Source organism: Colobus angolensis, unplaced genomic scaffold (genome assembly GCF_000951035.1).
Source record: "Colobus angolensis palliatus isolate OR3802 unplaced genomic scaffold, Cang.pa_1.0 Scaffold253, whole genome shotgun sequence".
Taxonomy (NCBI): domain Eukaryota; kingdom Metazoa; phylum Chordata; class Mammalia; order Primates; family Cercopithecidae; genus Colobus; species Colobus angolensis.
The window spans coordinates 1,797,437-1,818,644 of NW_012115744.1; the positions used below are offsets into that span (position 1 = coordinate 1,797,437).

At 49.5% G+C, this 21,208-nt stretch overlaps 1 protein-coding gene across 1 annotated transcript in view; it reads left to right on the plus strand.

The window, feature by feature from the left end:
- ADCY1 (adenylate cyclase 1 (brain)) overlaps nucleotides 1-21,208 on the plus strand; it is a 136,412-nt gene that overhangs the window by 103,950 nt on the left and 11,254 nt on the right. The window contains exons 12-16 of the mRNA XM_011946793.1: nucleotides 3,333-3,422; nucleotides 4,312-4,565; nucleotides 4,874-5,000; nucleotides 20,417-20,533; nucleotides 20,640-20,786. Coding sequence (XP_011802183.1) covers nucleotides 3,333-3,422; nucleotides 4,312-4,565; nucleotides 4,874-5,000; nucleotides 20,417-20,533; nucleotides 20,640-20,786 — 735 coding nt within the window. The remainder of the gene's footprint in view (nucleotides 1-3,332; nucleotides 3,423-4,311; nucleotides 4,566-4,873; nucleotides 5,001-20,416; nucleotides 20,534-20,639; nucleotides 20,787-21,208) is intronic.

The window sequence follows — 21,208 nt, forward strand, 5'->3', positions numbered from 1 at the left end:
ATCCCTGCTGACTCTAGGCCAGGGAAGAGGCCTGTGCGAATGGCTGTGGGGATGGAGGTGAGGGAGGTTTACAGGAGGCCAGCAGGGGGTAGGTCAGGGCCACCCAGCAGAAGACCACTGTGGCCTGAGTGGATGTGGCGGGTCATGCAGACAGAGTTAGTTCCAGATCATATCCCCAAGAAGGCCGAGTAGAAATGTTTCCCTCCCTGACCTTGACAGCGTCCAGAGCCAGGGTGCCCAGGGCAGTGTGGCAGCTCCATGGCCCCTTGGGATCTTCACCCCTGTCTGGCTTCCCCATCCACATCTGTCGGGGGTGTGCCAACTCCAGGCTTGGGCTCCAGTTCTCTGGGCCCAGGGTTGCCCTCTGTGAAATGGCGGTGATGATGCCCCCCACCTCACTGGCTTGACATGAGAATTCAGTGAACTCATTTGTGCAAAGCCTGTGGAGCAGGGCCTGGCAAGCACACACTCAGTTGGAGTGTTCTGAAGCAGACGAGACAGAGAAGGCCGAGTGGGGGTGGGGCAGTGGGTGGAGCTCATCCTGGGAATCAAGGTGGGGAGGTGCCTAATCCTGTCCGTCTTGGTGGCGAGGGCATGCATAGTCTGTCTTTATCATCTGTGGAGGGTGGCAGAGTTGACCCAAGGGTCCTGCTGAGAGTTGAAAAGGAATATCTGGGGCAGGATGTGGACTTTTTCTGTCCGGGTTGCAGGCTGAGGTTTGGATGGCTGGGCTGGAGAACATCAGGAGCAGGCAGAGGAGAGGAGGAAGCCCGGGAGGTGCGCACTGGCTGGACCCCGGGGTGCTGCAGGTGGGGCAGGCTGAGGTCAAGGCATCAGGCACATTCAGAGGCCCTTGGCAGGACCCCGGGGACGTGGGCACGATGTGGTCCACAAGGTGGCTGGGTGTGCCTCGGATAAGCTGCTCCCACTCCTCTCACCCTGGCCTGGTGCTCACGGACCTGCATTTAAGCCCTGTTTTCCTTATCCTCCTTCTCGTCTTCCTAGAGCTCTAAGGGAGGCGGATGGGACAGGCTCAGGAGCGCGTTGTGTGTACCCAGGCTGGCTAGGGTAGAGGCCACATCCCGTCATAGGTCCCCAAGCCAAGGTGTGGAAGGTGGGAGGTGGTGGAGGGAAGATTTCCTCCAGTTACGATACTTGAGTTAACCTGGATGGCTTTGAAGAAAAGAGAGAACCTTGGCAGAGATCCTTAAGTTGGGGGGAAGGGAGCCTCGCCGCACAGAGGGGAGTGTAGCACCACCAGAGGCAGCCCAAGGGCTTCATTCTAGCCCCTGTGAGTGCAGACGGCCAGGAAATGGTGCCTGCTTTTTCTCCCTCTCATCCTCAGGTGACATCATCTCCCGAAGTGCCACCATGGCCACTTTGTCCATGAGCCCATTGGGATGACAGGAGGGGCTGAGGAAAGAGAGTGACTGGTGTCCACAGTAGGGGTCGTCCTATCCACTGGATTCGAATTCTCCCCTGCTCAGGTCACCCTTCGGTGAACGTTCACATGGGACACAAGTATCTTAACATTTTTCACCCACTCGGAGAGGTTTATCTACATGCTTTTTCCCCAGACGCCCTTGTCACTAATTTTCCAACCATGTCTTTCCCAACTTCCTGACCATCCAGCCAAACTGTTGTCCACAGCTCATGAATCAGTATATGACTGTACATCTCGCCATTGCTCCGTGGAAGCAAAGTGCCCACCCAGGAGAACTGCCCAAAGTTCTGCCCACTGGGAAGATTTCCCTTCACCATTGTCCCTCAGGGCTGTGTCACATGGGCTGAAGTGTTGCAGCTGCCACAAGGCCTGAGCTTCTCTTACTCTGTCACCTAATCAGAGGGAGCTCCCCATGAGGCCATAGATGCAGACTGGGAGAGAGAAGGCAGGGTAGCAGGACTGGGGACTATGGTCATTGGGGCCACTTTGTCATGTCACTTACTTGTGCCTTAAAGGTCTGCTCAGAGCTGATCATATATATTAGCACTTTCATTGGATGATGGAGGGCTGCTGTTCACACCGAGCTTTATGGCTGGGTGGGTCAGGTAACACCCAGTTCATGATGGGCAGCTCAGGTCATACGGTAACTTGGTGGCCTACAGGTAAGGGTTCAGGCTCTACTTAGGCCCAGCAGCAAGCCAAGAGCCTTTCTCAAAAGGAGAATAGTTACCTGCAAAAGATGGCAGGATCTTGCTTCAAAATCTTGTTCCCAGGCCTGTGGTATGGCTCCTGCATGGGGGCCTGCCAGTGGCTCTGGTGGCCTTCCTTAGAACACCGAGCTCATGCCAGGTGGAAGTGGGGGAAGCAGATGATGGGAGGCTGCAGTGGGGATCAAGGACTTGCGCCCGCGTCTTGCCCAGAGGCCAAGATGGGACCGGGAGGGAAGTGCAGTGAGCCATGGTCAGTAAAGTGTTTGAGCCTCACACCGCTGCAGAGCAGCAGTTCTTCTGAGATCAGCAGAGACACTGGGTTGGTGAAATACCCAGTGGTCTCTTGGGACTTAGGAAACCTAGAACTGGATCCCAGATCCATAATCCACCAGCTGGGTGGGTTGGGATACACTGCCCTGTCCTTTTCCATAGAAGAAGTGATACCGGACTGGGTGGCAGTTGTGCCACCTTTTTCTCAACGGTAGAGCGGAGATAGTAATGATCTGACCTCATGTAGGGGTTAAAGGAATAACCGTGTAGCCCGCGAAGGGCAGCCCAGCTAGTCGGGGACTCTAGCAGGGTGAGTTGTTTTCTGTAAGGCCCCTGTGGGTATTAATTTTAGTTTATATTTATGCTTTCAGAAGTGTTAAGTTTAAAAAGGACTTCTTACTTTTATCCATGAAATCACTTTTTGATGATTTCAAAATGTCTTTATAATAAATAGATTTAAAATAAAATTTCTAATAACTTAAGAACTCTATAAAGCCTAGTGAGCAAAATAATAAAATTTATTTAGAGCATATCAAAGAAGACACAAATGAATGGAAATTTGTACCATTTCTGAAATGGAAGAATTCAATATAATGAAAATACCAAGTTAATCTATCCAGTTAACTTCAGTGCCAATCAACGTTACAATGCGGGTGGAAGGAAGGGAAGTATTACTCTTTGTGATTTAAAGACTTTGTAATTTAAAGACGTTTTTAACTTTGACAGCTTTTCACCTGGGAGAATAAACAAATGAAAACAGCCAAGAGACCTGTGAGGAGGGTGAATAACGGGTGTGGACCTAGCAGCTTGCAGGTCATCTGCACATTCCGCTGTAGGAAGTATTAACTGTGCACGTGACTCACCTTGCTAATCAGAGGGTATTTTCTAAATTAACATTTCTTATTCAGTGTTTTCCAGGGTGCCTGACGATTCAGATTCGCACTGTCCTGTGTATTTTCATAGTGGTCTTAATCTACTCAGTAGCTCAAGGATGTGTGGTGAGCATCTCCAGCTTGCAGCATGCACTGGCGTGGGAGAGGGCATGACATGGAGAACCAGCCTAGAGGCCAGGACCCAGGGCTGCAGAGACAGGGAGTTCAGCAGAGACATCTGGAACAGGCGTGGGGCCCCGAGAAGCGAGGGAACAAGAGACTTTACTTAGCAGAGGAAAATGCAAACTCTCCCTGGTGAAAGGAGCCTGGCTTCTTCATACAGTGCAGAGGACAGAAGCAGGGGTGGAAAAACAGGACAGAGATGGGGCAGGAGGAACAGGATGGAGCTGGGCAGCAGTAACAGGATGAAGCTGGGCCAGGAGGAACAGGATGGAGCTGGGGGTTGGAGTGAAAGGATTGAAATGGGCGGGAGTAACAGGATAGAAGTGGGACAGGAGTAACAGGATAGAAGAAGGCAGGAGTAACAGGATGGAGCTGCAGGCAGGAGGAACAGTACAGAGCTTGGGGCAGGAGGAATAGGATAGAGCTGGGGGCATGATTAACAGGACAGAGCTGGGGGCAGGAGGAACAGGATAGAGCTGGGGGCAGGAGGAACAGGACAGAGCTGGGGGCAGGAGGAACAGGTTGGAGCTGGGGCAGGAGTAACAGATTGGAACTGGGGGCAAGAGTAGCAGGTTGGAGCCACTGGGCTGGAAAGCAGGCGAGGCTGATCCCACCGGGTCCTCCCTGGAGCTTCTTGCCTGCTCTGGCAACCAGTGGGGAGCCTTTAAGTGCTGTGAGATGCCATGAGGTCTGCAGCTTGGTGTGGTGGCACTGGGGGTGGGTCAGAGCAAAACCTTGGGAGACCTGCTTGAAGAGGGACACCTGAGCATGCTTAGGGACTGCAGGTCCTCACCCGCCCTTCCCTAAGCCCCTGTGACCCCTCCCTTCCCAGGTGGGCTGTCTGCCCTGGGCCTGGAGCTCCAAGCCCAACAGTTCCCTGGTAGTCCTTTCATCCGGGGGCCAGCGCACAGCCCTGCCCACCCTGCCCTGCGAGTCTACGCACCATGCCCTGCTCTGCTGCCTGGTGGGCACCCTCCCGCTAGCCATATTTTTTCGGGTGTCCTCCTTGCCAAAAATGATCCTGCTGTCCGGGCTCACCACGTCCTACATCCTCGTACTGGAGCTCAGTGGATACACCAGGACTGGGTAAGTGTGTGGCTCCTCGAGAAAAAGGCCTAGGCAGAGATGCTACTGAATCTGTGTGTATAGATATGCATTATAGGCTTCTGATTCCAGAACTAGTCAAGATGAATTATATACAAATTTTTTAGTTTGGTGACAGTTGCTCTTCAACCAAAGTTCTAGCAAGTGACTCTTGGCCAGGGTAAATCCCAGCAAGCTGTTTTTGGGTGTCACCCCCTGAGGGTCACTCTGTACGGTTCTTGGGTTTGGTGGCAGAGTCTTGCCCTGGAAGCTCGGCACTCACTTGGCTTTTCTTCCTCATCTTCCCCCAGGGGTGGTGCCGTCTCCGGGCGCAGCTATGAGCCGATTGTGGCCATCCTGCTCTTCTCCTGTGCACTGGCCCTGCATGCCAGGCAGGTGGACATCAGGCTGAGGCTGGACTACCTCTGGGCCGCACAGGCAAGACGAGCCCTTTCTGCTTTCTGGCGGTGGGGGATTTGGAGGAGGAAGCAGCCTCCAGCAAGCATCTGGCGGGAGCTGCTGCAGACACCCACACACCGTATGGCCTTCGAAGGGCCCTCCTCAGCAGCGTGCAAGGCCAGGCACTGTCCGGGGATGGAGGAAACCTGTGCTGGGGGGTGCAGGGAGTGGGAGCCACGCCCTGTGGGAAGACAGTTCAGAAGGTTGTGGGGTGCATGTGATGGAGAACTGCCTGATGGTCAGAGTGCGGCTCTTTCTCGAGGCATTGAGTCCCCCTTCCCTGAACAGTGTGTGCAGTGGTGGTGCAGAGGGGCTCAGCCTCTGCAGGGCTGGTTGGTGGCAGCAGGTCTCATCGGGGTCATTGGGAAACACAAGAAAATGCCAAAACTCTCACCACCTACTCCAAATTTAGTAGGTCAGCAGGTGGGGGCTGGACGTCTATATTTTTACATGTACCCTGGGAAATTCTGATGCAAGAGGCATAAGCACCCCTCTTTGGGAGACTCCATGGAGTAGCAAACATGTGAACTGGCCTCAGGTCCCGAACATCTGGGTACCAGGCTGGAGAGGAGTAATGCTTTCCTGAAGTCAGTAGGTGGCTTTCTGTTTGGACATGATCCTGGCAGTGACTGCCAGATATTCACCTTGAGTTCCTGCCACAGAGCCACAGCAGGGGCGTACCTGTGTCCACCCCATGGCCAGGGGCCAAGGCAGCGTGCGGAGGCTGGTATGAGCATCTTCACACCAACTCCGTACTCCACAGGCCTCCGGACAAGCATTCAGGACCAGGTTACCTGGGTTCAAATCCCATTTGTGGGATTTGCAAACTGTTTCACCCTGGGAAAATTGCTCCTCCTAGGTTTCCTCCCCTGAAAATTGGGAATGAAAGCTGATTGATATTAGCTTTAGCAAGAGATAGTCTTATTTTGACACCTTTAGAGTAGCTCTTCAGTGTTGGAGCTATTTGATCTCATTCAGTCTTCAGAACAGCACTGCCTAGGAGCTGGAATTACAGACAAGAAAGCAAGGGCCGCTAAAGTAACATGCCAGAGTCGGGCAGCAGCCAGAAGCTGGCTGAGCTGGGATCTAGCTGCCATCTGTGTGACCTTTAGGTAGGCTCTGAACCCGTGGAGAGCGCTGTGTCTGGGGCCAGGCAGGACAGGAGCATTTTTACCCTAGGCCGACTCTGCAGCCAGTACTGAAGGCAGGCACCACCCAGAGTTGGGGTGCAGACACCAGACAGGCACAGCCCAGAGGGCGGCCAGGAGGAAGCGTGGCCAGGACCAGCTGAGGGCTCACTGTAGGAGCAGGAGCAGGCTTGCTGCTAGAGTTGGGAAGCCTGTCAATTTCTTGTCCTTGTTCCTGAGGCTGACTGGGCATCAAGCCATGCAGTTAAGTGACCAAAACCCTGGTCAGCAGTAGCAGGGGTGACAAAGGTTGGGCCTGGCATCAAGTAGTCCTCGTCCTGAATTCTGGCAACTCCATGTAGGGTCTGTGTGACTTTAACCAGTGATAGGTCAAGCTGTCTTTCTGCTTCAGCATTAAAATGGGGGTGAGAACCCTAATCCAGGTGTGCAAGAAATAACTGAAATTCTCTTCCTGATGTCCTTGGCCACAGGCCTTGTGCAAAGTAGGTGCTTGGTGAGGCTGAGCAGCCCTTCGTCTAGCAGCCTGTTAAACTCTGTGGTGAGCCGTTTTTTGGGGGGATCTCTTTCTGGGAGGGAGGGTTAGAATGGGATGAAGGGTAGGCCTGAGGAGCATCCGGAGGCAAGTTATCACTCATGGGAGGGTTAGAATGGGATGAAGTGTAGGCCTGAGGAGCATCCGGAGGCAAGTTATCACTCACGAAAAACATGAACACAGTTGTTTCCTCTAGTTTTATTCATCTGGAAAAGACAGAAGCATCTCAGTGGGTGTATGTCAGCATGACAGGGCAGGATGCGTATTTAAAGGCATATTTAAAGTGATGGAAATTGTGTTGTTGATTTGAGTAAGCAAAAGAAAGAACATATACATACATCACACACACACACACAGTCTATATGTGTATCTATATACATGTGTTCACAAATGCTTGGTGAAAAACATGGCTTATTTTTTCCTTCACTGTATAATAGCTTTATTGAGATATATTTCACATAACACGATTCACTTGTTTAGTGAACCGTGGTTTTCAGTATACTCACAGTTCTGCAACCATTACTATAATCAATATTATAATGTTTTTATCTCCGTCAAAAGAAACCCATCCTCATCAGTTAACACTCCCCATTTCTCCTCAACCCCCAAACCCTAGGCAACTACCAGTCTACCCCGTCTGTGGATTTTCCCATTTCGTTTATTCTTCAGCCTGTGTATTTAGTTAGTGCCTGTTCTGGGCAGAAGACATTCCTGTATCCTACTAGATGGAGCTCTGAGCTAGCCTTGCAGGTGGGGAAGACCCAGATTCCCGAGGGACTCATGATCTGGCGCTGTCTTCGCTGCATACCTGAATTCCAGGTTCCGGAGTGGGCAGGGGTTGCTGAGAATTCTTGCCCTTTGGCCCCTCCTGGGGAAGTGCTGCTGTGTGGTGGGCTCGCTGTCAGCAGGGCTGTCCGGACAGAACAGGCCCTAATTCCTGCTGTGGAGTGGGAGGGGACCCTGATGGGGGCATAAATACATCTGCATTAATCTGTTCTTGCACTGCTATAAAGGAATATCTGAGACTGGGTAATTCCTAAAGAAAAGAGGTTTAATTGGCTCACAGTTCTACAGGCCGTACCAACAGGCACCAGCATCTGCTTGGCTTCTGGGAAGGCTTCAGGGAGCTTTTCCTCATAGCTGAAGGCAAAGCGTGAACATACATGTCACATGGTGAGAGCAGGAGCAAGGGGTTATGGGGGAAGGTGCCACACACTTTAAAACAACCGGATCTTACGAGAACTCTTGACTATCGCGAGAACTCTATCGTGAGAACGGCACCAAGCCATGAGGGATCCGCCTCCATGACCCACATACCTCCCACCAGACCCCACCTCCAACACTAGGGTTACATTTCAGCATGAGATTTGGCGGGGACAGGTACCCAAACCGTATCAACATCTGAATCTGACTTATCACCAGAGGAATGCAGGCTGTGGTGGGAAGTGAGTCCTCACACCAGAAGGCCTGACTGCAGCTACAGTGGGTTTGTGAGGAAGCAAAACCAGGCATACTGGAGAAGAGCCAGTGTTTCTCTGGGCCTTGTGCGATGCTTCAGATTCAGCTACGGGAGGATGAGGGATGGGGTTGAGGGGAAAGGGACAAGGAACATGGCAGAAAGAGGGAGTTCTTCAGCAAAAACTGTAAGAGGAGTCAGAGCCCAATCATAGGGGCCAGTGCTCCCTCCAGGCCCCCTGTGGGCAGTAGAGCTACAAAGGGAGGGCGATAGGCCCTGATCCCTGTCTCCAAAGGTGGTCTGACAGTGGAGTGTGACACAGTGCCCGGGAGGCAGGTGGGAGCCCTGTGACCCACAGGGTCCCTGAGGAAAGCAACTTGTATAGTCAGAGGTTGGCAGGAGGGCACCTCAGAAGTGGTCGTGCGGAGTCTGGCCACACTTGGCCATCAAGTGAGGGTGCAGAGTTGGTCTCCAGGGGGCTGTGCATGTATCACAGCCTGGGCTGACAGCAGAGGGCACACTCTGAGGGGGTGAGTTCAGGAGCCCTTATGATGCTTGGACTATTTGAAAGACAGGGGCAGGCACAGGAGTGCCCCAGGCTTATGTGGCACCTGGGGCAGCCACAGTGGGAACGGGCGCTAGAATCAGGGAAAAGGGAGGGCTGCCTGACAGGATTCACCACCTTCAGCCGAGAGACACAGCCAGTCCGCAGCAACCATGCCAAGAAGAACCAGGAATGCTCTTCTCCCTCGCTGCTGGCCCTTGCTCCTGCTCCCCATTGGCCAAACCTGGCCGGAAGTAGGAGGCCCAGGAGCCTGTTGGTAGAGTCCTTGGACAGGCCTCCCTGGGACAGAACCAGTGGGGAATGGACTGCAGATACAGCACATACTTGCCCTAGAAGGGAGATCTGGCCAGCTACAGTTTGCTAAAGCCACACCAGGTAATGGGAAAAGAACCTCTTTATGATGGGCTGTGTTGCTGAATTTGGTCTTAGTTTGGCTCCGGCTGGCTATCCAGGGTGATCCAGCTGGCTGGTCTGGGAGGATATGTTGACCCAGCCGTCAGCTGGCCTCTCGGGTTCAGATCTTTTAGTTGCAAAAACCTACTCAGAGCTTGAGAAGAATGGACTTGGGATGAGCTAGAAAGACTGGAACAGCCCAGGCCGGTGAGATCTGGGGTTTCTAGGTTATTTACTAGGGTGCCTGATTGGCTCCTCTCTCAGACAGCAGAGTTGGGCCTTGGCTGTGACTCTTCCAGTTGAGGGATACTTCTGGGAGAGACATTTTCCCTCATCTGGGTTGACATGGCTTTTTCTTGGCTTTGGTGTTCTTTTAAATGTTATTAAATGCAATATTTGACCCTGCCATGTCGTTCTCCATCCAGTGACACCCCCTAACAATGCCCAGTGAGCATACCAGTAATTTTAGGGCTAGAATGCATTCCCGGACCTTGGGGTAGCCCGGGCAAGTCTGCGGATCTTTGTGCATGCGTGTTACAAGGAAGGGTTGCCCAAATGGAGTCCACTGCCATGTTTGTCTGCAGATAGGTAACAACAAATGCCACCTGCTTTCCCATAACCCTAGCAAAACACAGAACTTTCTAGACTTTGCCTGTTTGCCCTTGGACATTTAGGTATGTAGTACAAACATTAGAGTGCCTCAAACTGTTGCAAAATTACCAGGCCAAACACTAGGTAGGTTAATTATTTACAGAGACTGGATTGGTTGTTCAAACGTGCACAAACAGGCTTTTCCCTTGGGAGGCATTTTCAACCTCTTTGCCTGTAACTTTTGTATGCTTTTGTTCCAGTGTCATTTCTTTCTTTGCATTCAGTAGATAATCATCATGGCAATTATAATTTCAATGTTTATGCTATTTAGTATAGAATGCAGTTAAAACAACTTATTTCTCTACCAATAAATGCTTAATTTGATGGTAATTCCCATTTTGCAGTTGCCATTATTAACATTTAGAGGGAAGGTTTCCTAAGATGTGGTCGTGGCACAGACATGGAATTCCTGGTGGCAGAAGCCAAGTTAGAGACCTGGTTCCACCTCTTACTCTGGTCACTTGTCTTCACACATGTGACAGTAACACTTGTCTCAGGGGGTTGTGGAGGTGTTTATGTCATATAAAGCCATGGTCATCATGCTTCTTGGACCCCGAAATGTTGTACGCTTGTTAGTCATCATCTTGTTCTCTGTTACTGCCCATAGGTTTCACATCTGGCCTTTGGGTGAGTACATCCTCACAAACAGCTTTTATGGAGGGACAAATGGTTCCAGATGTATCCCAGCTGCATCCTGCAGCACACTTCTGTGGAAACCCCTAAGGAGCCAAACCTTGGTGTGCAACCTCAGGACCCCACATCCATCAGGCCCCATGCCCACTGGAAACACACCTTTTGCCCATCTGAGAGTGCACACTCAGCCTCTGGCAGGCATCCACTCTGGACCTATGCACATAGTGTTACCACTGGCCTCATCCAACAGGTGCTTATTGGGCACCAAAGTAGACCCAATCCTGTGCTGGGGATGCTCACATGGTTGAGGTGTAACCTCCACCCTTGGGTGCTCATGGGCTGTTAAAGGAATCAAACACAAGCCACAGAAAATTTCAATACAGTGAAGGGCATGCCATGTAAAATGTAGACAGGACCCTGACCCAGGCAGGTGGATGTGATATCATTTAAATATAATACCTCACCCCTGAGGCGTAAAGGATGAGTAGGAATTAGCCAAGGGAAGGGTAGAGTGCTAGGTGGGGTAAGTGTGTCTGTCTCCTGAGATCTTTGTTTTTATTGTTATTTTTAAAAATCAGTTCATAATACTGTATTGTGTACTTGAGATTTGGTAAGATAGCAGATTTTAAGTGTCCTCACTTCCCCAACCCTGGACACACACAAATGGTAACTGTGGGTGGTGATAGATGTGTTAAGTAATTTGATTGTAGTAGTTGTTATGCAATGTATACATATAGGAAACCATCACATTGCACACCTTGGATATATATGGTTTTTGTTTGTCAATTAAATATTTCAAAATAAAAGAAATACTAAGCACACAAAGACTTACCAAATCTGAATCTCTGGATTAAATGTTAGTCAAAGAAGAAAAAGGGTCTTTCAGTAATGTTAAAGGGTAGTATAGGGGTCAATTTATCAAGAGGACATAGTCCTAAACATTTATGTACCTAAAACAGATCATCAAAATACCTAAAGTAAAAATTGATAGAACTGCAAGAAATTCTTCTATCTATAAGTATAGTTGGAGTTTCCAACATCCCTTTCAAAAAGGGATAGAATTACTAGACAGAAAATCAGTGAGGATTACAACACTTAAGAACACTGTCAACCAACTTGACTTAATTGACATCTATAAAACATACCATCCAACAGCAACAGAATATGCATTCTATTCAAGGACACATGAATATGAACAATACAGCAAATCTCAAGAAATTTTCAAAAGGATTCAAATCATACAAAGTATGTTCCTTAACTACAATATAGTTAAATTAGAAGTCCATAACAGAAAGATCTCTGAGAAATCCTCAACTAAAGAATATACTTCTTAATAACTTTTGGTTCAAAGAAGAAATCAAAAGGAAAATTAGAAAGTAATATGAGCCAAATGAAACTACATATGAGATCAACATTTGTGGGGTTCAGCTAAAGCAGTACTTGGAGGAAAATGTATAAAACAAAGCACCTATATTAGAAAAGAAGAAAGGACTCTCTCAAATCACCCTAAGAAGCCAGAAAAGAGGAAATTAAACCAAAGTAATCAGAATAAATTAAATAATAGAGACCAGTTTCTATAAATGTTTAAGGAATAAAATAACAGGGAAGTGTTATAATCAGTTTTATCTCAATAGAATTGACAACTTACAGGGAAGGATACAGATCCTTTGGGTCTTGCTTTTTACCTTTGTTAAGAAAAACCAGAGGAGCATTAATTCTTAGACTAATTTTGTCCAAAACCCTTGGAAATATACGGTTTTTGTTTGTCGATTGAATATTTCAAAATAAAAGAAATACTAAGCTCACAAAGACTTACGAAATCTGGATCTCAGTTGAGGCAAAACCTTTTCAGTGCTTTACCTGATGCCTGGTGAATTATAAGGTTTTTTGTTCTTGCCAATGGAGGTAGGAACGATTCTCAGCATTGTATGAACTTTGGGGGTTGTTCCCTACAGTCCTTTCCCTAACCTGTGCTAATCCCTAGATGATTCTTTCTCTAGCCTATGCTAATCAGTACTCAACTAGAGACTTGAAGAGACCCAAACACTCTGTTCTCTCTGGTATTTTCCCTTTGAACTCAAGCTGCCTTGGGCTTCCAAGCCCCCTAGCCTTGTCAAATCTGGGAGACCCCCAGGCTCCACATGCACTGCCTCTATCTACGGCCTGGAAACTCTCCCAGCAGTATGCTGGGCCATTGTAGGCCTCATCACTTATTCCCATCACTCAAGGATCACTATCTTTCATTGCCTTCTGTCCAGTATTTGGAAAGCTGCTGTTTTGTATAGTTTGTGTGGTCTGCTTGTTGCTCCTAGAAGGGCAAATTGAATCCCCGTTACTCCATCTTTTCCAGAAGTGGAACTTCATGTGGCCGTTTAAGTGTCTTTGACCCCAAAACTGGTCATTATCCCCATGTAACAGGTGAGGGCCAAAGTAAATGGCCAAAGGTCAGAACCGAAATCTGCCAAACCCTAAATGGGCACTCTCATGGATGCCATGCAGAGCATGTCTCAGAAGCCTTCTCCTGCCAAGTTAAGTACCTTCCAGAGTGGAATGGTTTTCTGGTGAGAGCTGTCTTTAGGCAGAATCCTGTGAACACAGCCAAGAATTAGAAGTCCTCAGCTCTGAGGCCTATGCTTCTCCCTTCACAGCAGTCAAGATTTCATGTGCATTTGTGGGTGGAGGGTTTCTCTGAAAGGTTAGATCTGGGTTAGAAGGACCCAGCATAACTTCAACATAGAGCAAAAGCTCCAAAGACCCCAGAAGTTTGCTTTCTGCCCACAGTGTGGACTCTTTGTGGAGAGCAGTGTGGTAGCAGTGTGGCAGTCACCGTGCAACAAGAAAGAAGATGTCTGTGGTGTGTCTCAATGCCGTGTTGGGCTTGAGCATGTGAAGTTCACCTGCAGGCCCTAACTTGATCACAGCACAGTTCTGCTTATCTATGACCAGCCTACAAAACTCAGTTCTGCTAATGCAGGCACCTCAGTGTTCTCAAGAGTGTGAAACATAGCACCTCAAGTCCTCCCTGGTTAGAGAAATGTGGGTAACTCCAGACTTTCTGATGAGGAAATGGATCCTTCTGCTTTAAGGCACCAGAGGCTGTCTGAAACAGCAGACCCACAAGATATCCCCTAGGACATCTCTTCATCATGGAGTGTGGCTGCTTTGCATTTTTTTCTGTATGTATGTGCAATGAAAAATCCAGATTTTCTACAACAGTTTGTGTTACATTTGTAATCACAAAGACACACATGTTTAGCACAGTTAGTGTCCATGTGGAGTGACCAGGGCTACTCTTGCCTGGCTAGTGGTTGTGGAAACAAGGGAGCTTGTGCTGGCAACATGTGCTCAGGGCCAGGCTCTCAGCCCTCCCCAGGACCTTTCAGCTTCAGAGTGCTCCCCTGTAGGATGGCCTCCCTCACATTCTGAGTGGGTAAATTCACAGTGGCCTCCTCAGCTCTGAGGCCTGTGCTTCTCCCTAGGCTCTGCTGCATCTTGCAGGTGAGTTAACACAGGCATGCCCACAGGCTGCTGCTGCTAGTCAAGGGAGGAGAGGAGAGGAGACTCGATAAGGAGAGTGGAAGACAGAATGCCATGAAGGCCCTGGGCAGGTGCTGTCTGCTCCTCAGAAAGGAGTAATTTATTCTAATTAAGGGGCTGAAGAGAACTTCCTGGAGGAGGTAGCATTGGACCAGGCCTTTCACTGTGGCAAGAAATGCTGACTTTTTGAAAAGGATAATTTCAGTAATTCTCTGGTTTCAATGTCTGACATTTTACCCTGGAAACTTCAGTCACTGAAACTGAGCTTGATCAATTTCCAGCAGATCCTACCCCCACATTTTATGTTGGTGTAAGTAGAAATTCAAAGCTAGGAAAGAGGACTGTCACAGGGCCTTCACTTCGTTAGACAGACAGTGTGTCTTCTGCTTACAGAGACTGGATGCTGTCTTCCCAGCCTTGGTTTCCCTCCATGTACAGTGAGGGTGGACCTCGTGGATCACTGAGAGCAGATCTCCCAGGAGCAGGACCAGCTGTGCCTACTGCAGCCTCATAGCTTCACTGTTAGCGCGAGCTCTCTTTACCTTTTTTTTTTTTTTTTGAGACGGAATTTTGCTCTTGTTGCCCAGGCTGGAGTGCAATGGCGCAATCTTGGCTCACCGCAACCTCTCCCTCCCAGGTTCAAGTGATTCTCCTGCCTCAGCCTCCTGAATAGCTGGGATTACAGGCGTGCGCCACCATGCCTGGCTAATTTTGTATTTTTAGTAGAGATGAGGTTTCTCTGTGTTGGTCAGGTTGGTCTCGAACTCCTGACCTTAGGTGATCCACCTGCCTCAGCCTCCCAAAGTGCTGGGATTACAGGCGTGAACCACTGCGCCCGGCCCTCTTTACCTTTTAAAGTGGCATCCCCATCTTGCTTCCTGTCTGAAATACTGGACACAGCCCTGCCTTCAGATACTACGATGACTCATTCTAAGAAATGAAGAACTACCAAGCATTTCAGCACAGCAAGACTTTCAGCTCAGAAGCTCCTTAGGAGTAAAGACTTCATTGTCAGAAACAGAGCCAGCCTCTGCATTCACCACTGCCGGTTCCAGCATTTCTGTTGGGGGTGGATGTTGGATAGTCCTGGTATATTCAAGCTGATTTGCCATGCAGCTCGTGAACTCCAATTCCCCCAGCTATGACATCACCACAGCCTCATTTACACCACGGGGCCATGAATGGGACAAACACATCATGAGGGCTGTGGTCTGCCTTTTTATTTCTTGGAAAGTGAAATGCAACAAGATGCTAAGTATTTTATACAAACCACACATGCATGTGTGCATGCACACACAAACACACATACTTTACAGACACACACACACACACACACACTCACACACCACTCATGGACTTCCCAGGGCAGGGTGGAACATGTACATGTGCATACCTACATGCACACGGTGTAACTACAGCATTTGAAGATTTATTCTCTCATTTTCTAGTAAGAGTCAGGGATAACATTTTTAATTCATTTAATTGTTCAAATTTAAAATTAAGATTTCTCTTTAATGTAGTAGAATAATGTAAATCACATTTCTCATCATGAAGCCTTAATGAAATGCATTTTTGATCTAAAAAGAGCTTTTCATCTGTTCTGAGCTAAAAGGGAAGTGGAGCTGATTGGAGCAGCAGGCAGCAGGGACCTACATGAGAGGCCTGGGGTTAGGGATGGCATTGGCAGGACTTGGTGGATCTAAAGTGCTGAATTGGGTGCTGGGTGAACAAGGACACTGAGTTGGAGGCTTAAGAACATCTGCACCACACTCAGCCTGCCCTGTGCTGTAAACAGTGCTTGTAAAGTCTGTGCGTTGGCTGGAAAAATAATTAGTGAGAAGCAGGCATGTGTTCATGATATGTGGTCCCTGAGGTGGCTGCACAAAGCTCAGTGGGAGCTGAGACCTTTCTCCATGCCTCACCCTCCCATCAAGCTGGTCATTTTCGTGCATGACCATGGTCCTACAGTTTGAGAAGAACACAGAGCTAGGAGCTGGCACCAGAGGGACCCTGGTAGGCTCAGGTTCTGTGCTCACTGCAGCCGCTGAATTGATAGAAAAAAACTGCACAAAATAAAACTGAACGGTCATTCTGTGTTTAAAGTACAGTCTTTTGAGCACAGAGCAGGGACAGCCAGTTGAGTACCAGCTCATGGTGAGAGGCCTGGGGAGTTTGCTGGGAGCCCTACATTTGGCTAAAGCCTTGCCCAGTACCCTGCCTAGGAGAGTCCTTAGCCATAGCCCAGCTTGCCTGGACATCCAGGCAGAGAGGGACCTTCAAACCAGTCACCAGTAAGAGGAGTGACCAAAGAAACTGAAAGTAGGACGTAGGGTGAGGCCTTTTCAGTCCTCCCATCCTGGTACAGCTGGTCTCTGGAGCACACTGAGGACAGAACCAGGGTCGCTGGACAAAAGATCCAGGGAGGGAGATTTTCATTCAACATACGTTGTCCACCGGCTTGAGAGTTTGAGGTTGGATGAAGCTGACATGTGCAGTAGTGAGTCCGCCATCTCTGTGAAGTGTTCAAGGAAATGCAGATAACTGCTCAAGGAGATGAGGTAGACTGGATTCACTAATTACTTTAGAGGTAAGATTACCTCTAAAAATGCTTCTTGGAATACTGATATTTGAGGGAAATATCAAAGCAACCTCCCCAGTAGCTGGAGAGAGAGCCGCGAACAAGGTGGAGAACATGCGGTGGTCGTGCACCTCTGCTGGGGGACGGGAGGGTGGGAGGCTGGTAGTTGATAGGGGTACATCAGGGACCTAACTACATGGGAGGGAAGGAGAGTGGAAAAGTGGGAAATATTCCAGAGTTCAGCCCTGTAGAATTGCTGCCTACTCCTGGCACTCTGAGTTGGGCTAGGTTGTGCTGCAGTCGCAGGCCTCCTGAGGGTGTCAGTAGTGTTCATCAGAGAGGGCGAGTCCTCTTCTCACTATATGTCTGGTGCAGTTCAGCGAGAGGATCATGTCATCGTTGTCCTCCAAGAGTCAGGCCCGTGGACCCTGGAGCTTTCTCAGTCCCGCAGTACAGAAGAGGGGCTGTGAAGTCGAGGCTGGCCACTGAGGGTCCAGCCGGAAGCCCCCCTTGGTCTCCCTGGTCTTCAGGGGCTGGGTCTGCACAATCCTCTTCGTCCCTGAAAGTCAGTGGTGAGCCTTAGGGACTTCTACCCCAGAGTCCTGCAGGAAGGAGAGAAGCCACTGGCATCCATTCCAGGGAGACTCACTGGGTCAGGGCATGCAGCTCTACCCCTCTGGTGTTTCTGCCCGCTTGACGACAGTTATGGGGTCACTCTGGACACGTGCACCTTGCCCAGCCTGCCCAGCGCGGGCCACCCTGAATCTCAGGATTCATCCATCCTTGGAGCAGTGACACCATGCAGAGACGTGCATCACCTCTTACTTGCTTGCTCTGATCTTTCTGTGTCCTGGTGGCATGGGTCACAGAGTGCCTCTTGCTTAAGGGAAAACCAAGTGTCAAAGAAGCTGAACATGAAGCATTTCCGCCCCAAAGTTAGAGACTAAGTTCCTCTAACCTGGGGGCTGACGACTATTGTCTTAGCTGCTGCTATGCTTGGAGAAGTTCCTTTCCCTTTGCACTTTCCCAAAAGAAGGTATTTGTGGACCCTGAGATGCCCGCAAATAAGGGTGTGTGCACCTCAGGACACCGATGGTTCAGTGAGGTTTGGGGAGAGGGCATCAGAAAGTCTGCTTACAGTGATTGTATCTGAGAATTTAAGAAATGTTCTTTCCTGATGTTGAAGAATGAACTGGCAGTGCTGACCTGACACTGGCCAGATGCCCTGTGTCACTTGCAGGAGGGAGGCAGGGACATCACTTCCGAGACAGAATGAGGACAGGACCACCCTCCCTTGGCTGTACCCTTGTAGTAAACACGTTATTGATTCCAGGTTCTGAGGTTACTGGTCTTGTTAGTTAGATAGAAGATTGTCAGGATGACTGTGGGAGTCACTCATAGCACATGTCGGCACACGGGGAGTTGCCAAGTTATGCTGTTTGTTATTTTGTTCTCTTTTCCAAATGCAAGCACTCTAGGCTGTGAACTCTCTGAGGCATCATGTGACTATCACTAGAGGCATCCTGGTCAGTGATTTCTGAAACAGAAGGACACTTGAGAAGGGAAATGCCTTTTTAAAGAAACTGTGCCATAAAGAGAACATTCTGAACATGTTGGATGGACATGTGATTTTGTTGACAGGAATAATGTGTGGTGCCCACTACTCTTTCTTAAAAATAGAGTTTCCTGGTGGGAAAATCTTATAGACTGAGAATTTCAGTGGATTTTCATCACATTTGTTAAAATATATAACAATATAATTTGTGCTTGGTTCATGAAAATAAGTGGCACAGGGAAAGATGGATGTTTCCCAGTCAAATTTCAACAAAGACCTTTGCATTTGTGGATGGATTAAGAGATATATGACGATTTCGGAAGGACAGCAGCTCTGATAGCCCATTAATCCAAGTGTGGAAATAAGCAGAATGTAGATGCAAATTTTTTATTCACAGTGCCATAAACTTAGATTATGGTTTTTAAAGCATATTCAGTTACATTGTTTTCACTAAAATACTATTAACATTAACAATAGTATTTTGGAGAGAGCAGAAATTTTTGTGCCACTAATAAATAAAACAAAGCTATTATTTAAGAAAATATTCTTTACTTTCTGTTTATGTCACCCTTTACAAACCTTTCTTTTGTGTATATTAGAGCCTGATGTGTTAACACGTAATTAATAATGTGGGTCCCATAGAGAGGTGTTTGTCCAGAATGTCATTATTGATGGGAACTTGAGTTGAAAGCAGCGCCAGAGACCATCTGAGGCTGGAAATGGAAGGTTTCTGACCTTTGAGCATGACCCAGCGTAAGTCAGCACCATGCCCAGATAGCCGCTGCGTGGGCAGAGCCCGGCTCCAGCCCATCTGGGCAGCCAGACTCCAGCTCTGGTCTGACCAGGAAGGTTATGGTCCCTGGGTTTCTTTTGTCCTCATCTGCTTCTTCCTTATCTGGTCTACGCTCCTTAAGGGACAGGAAGAAACAGCTGGCGCTGTCTGTCTCCATGGGTCACCCTGATTCACTGGCATTGTCTTCCCAGAACACACTTGTACCAGGCCTGCCCTGCATGCCCTGCCTGGCTTCACACACACCCCCATCCTCGTACCTGGCCCTCAAGGCTCGGGGCCTCCTCACCTCTATCCTTGGAAATCTCCACTTCTTTGTTTTAGCTGGTGGAATCTTTGTGTGCAGTCTAGCGGCCTGTTCTTGGCCAACTCAGCTCTGATAATATCAGTACTGCCAGAAAGCAGCTGTGCTCTTTAGGCTTACTGTGGGGCGTGCTGTCCCCTCAGCCCTTGTTAAGTACAACCCTACAAGTACTCCCTCTAAAAGTGAGTGTGTTACACCCATTTTACAACAAGAAAACCATGGCACAGTGAGACTGTATCTGCTGGCCGGGTCACCAGTCACCTAGGGGACATGAACCAGGGGAGCTGGCCTCCAAACCATGGCTTGCAGTGGCCAGGCCATGGGCCGCTCCACAAGGGCAGTCATTGCACAGTTTTTACTACATTCAAGAGTTTGATGCCTCCATAAATGCTAACACATACTTAGAATCTTCCCCAAGCTTCACTCCTTACAGAAGTTGGGTTTTGTGTGAGAGAAAACAGGGACTCCAGTGGCTTCTGCCTCCTAGGGCTGTGCTGCGTCCTGCCAAGAGCCCTTCTTGAGCCCTCACAGTGGTCCATGAATGGGGCCTTTGTTGACGGCTTAATCAGTCTCTGCAGGGTCCTACAGCTAGCAGTAAGTGGGCTGGGACTCACCTGCTCCTGCCATCTGCTTTGCCATGTCCCCACGGTGGGACCCTTTGGGTCTTTACTCCTTGCCCCAGGGGGCTGGAAGTCAGCCCTCAGATGAGCTCATTGGCCCTGGATCTGCCCCTGCCCCGCATTCCTGCAGGGTTCTACTTGTCTCAGTGCCCAGAGGGATGTAGGCTCTAGTGAAGACCAGAGAGATTCCAGAGGGAACAGGAGCCTTAGGAAGGTGTCTGTCCCACCCGGGCATGAGGCATTCTAGGACAGGTGCCCTGCGGGACACATTGGGAGCTGCCTGGGGGCTGGTGGAGCCTGTGGATGGGCACGTGCCTGAGAAAGAATTGCTGTAGCATCTGGTCCCTAGGAAGTAGCGGAGGGCAGGGCAGACCCTGGAAATGAGGTGAAGCCGTAGTTTGTCCTTTGGACATTCTAGCAGATGAGGTGGTGACTTAGGCAGACATCTGCAGATCTTCCTGACCCAGTAACATGGATCTAGTCTTGCATCCAGTGGGCAGGAGGGACAGGAGCATGTGTGTAGACCATCAGCACACCTGGAGTCCAGTTTGGATGTTTAGAAAGAAGCGTGCGGTGGGGACAAGTGAAGGCAACGTGAGTGGATGGGACTAACGGAGGCTCATGATGCCCCAGGCAGAGGAGGAGCGAGAGGACATGGAGAAGGTGAAGCTGGACAACAGGCGCATCCTCTTCAACCTCCTGCCAGCCCACGTCGCCCAGCACTTCCTCATGTCCAACCCTCGGAACATGGTGAGCACTCAGCCTGCACCTGGCCAGCACTAGTCCGGCACTACTCCCGCCACGCCCTCGGCGCTTGCCTGACTCACCCTTCCTGACCTATCCTTTGAACTTCCAGGACCTCTACTACCAGTCCTACTCCCAGGTGGGCGTCATGTTTGCCTCCATCCCCAACTTTAATGACTTCTACATCGAGCTGGACGGCAACAACATGGGGGTGGAGTGTCTGCGGCTTCTCAACGAGATCATTGCCGACTTTGACGAGGTGAGGCCCTGCATCGCCATCCTGACCCCACCTGGGTGTGCTGGTGCATCCTACTGATGAGTGATCAGGATACCCCTTCACCTAATTAAATCCTGTGTGTCTCACAATATGTCACATTCTTTGTAGCTGGAATGAGAGAAAGCAAATCCCGGGAAGAACAGGCATTCTGTCTCCTTCCAGACCAACTATCACAGGAGAGAAGGGGGTCTTGACCCTAGGATGGGGGACCAGGGCGACCAGGTGGGGCTGGGTGCTTGTCCTCCATGTTGTGAATGTCAGGGCTGGGACATCTACAGTGGCCAGGGCTGGGCAGCCTCATCTACAGATGGGCAGGCAGGTGGGTGCCTCCAGGCCCTTATCTACAGATGGACAGGCAGGTGGGCACCTCCAGGCCTTTGTCTACAGATGAGCAGGCAGGTGGG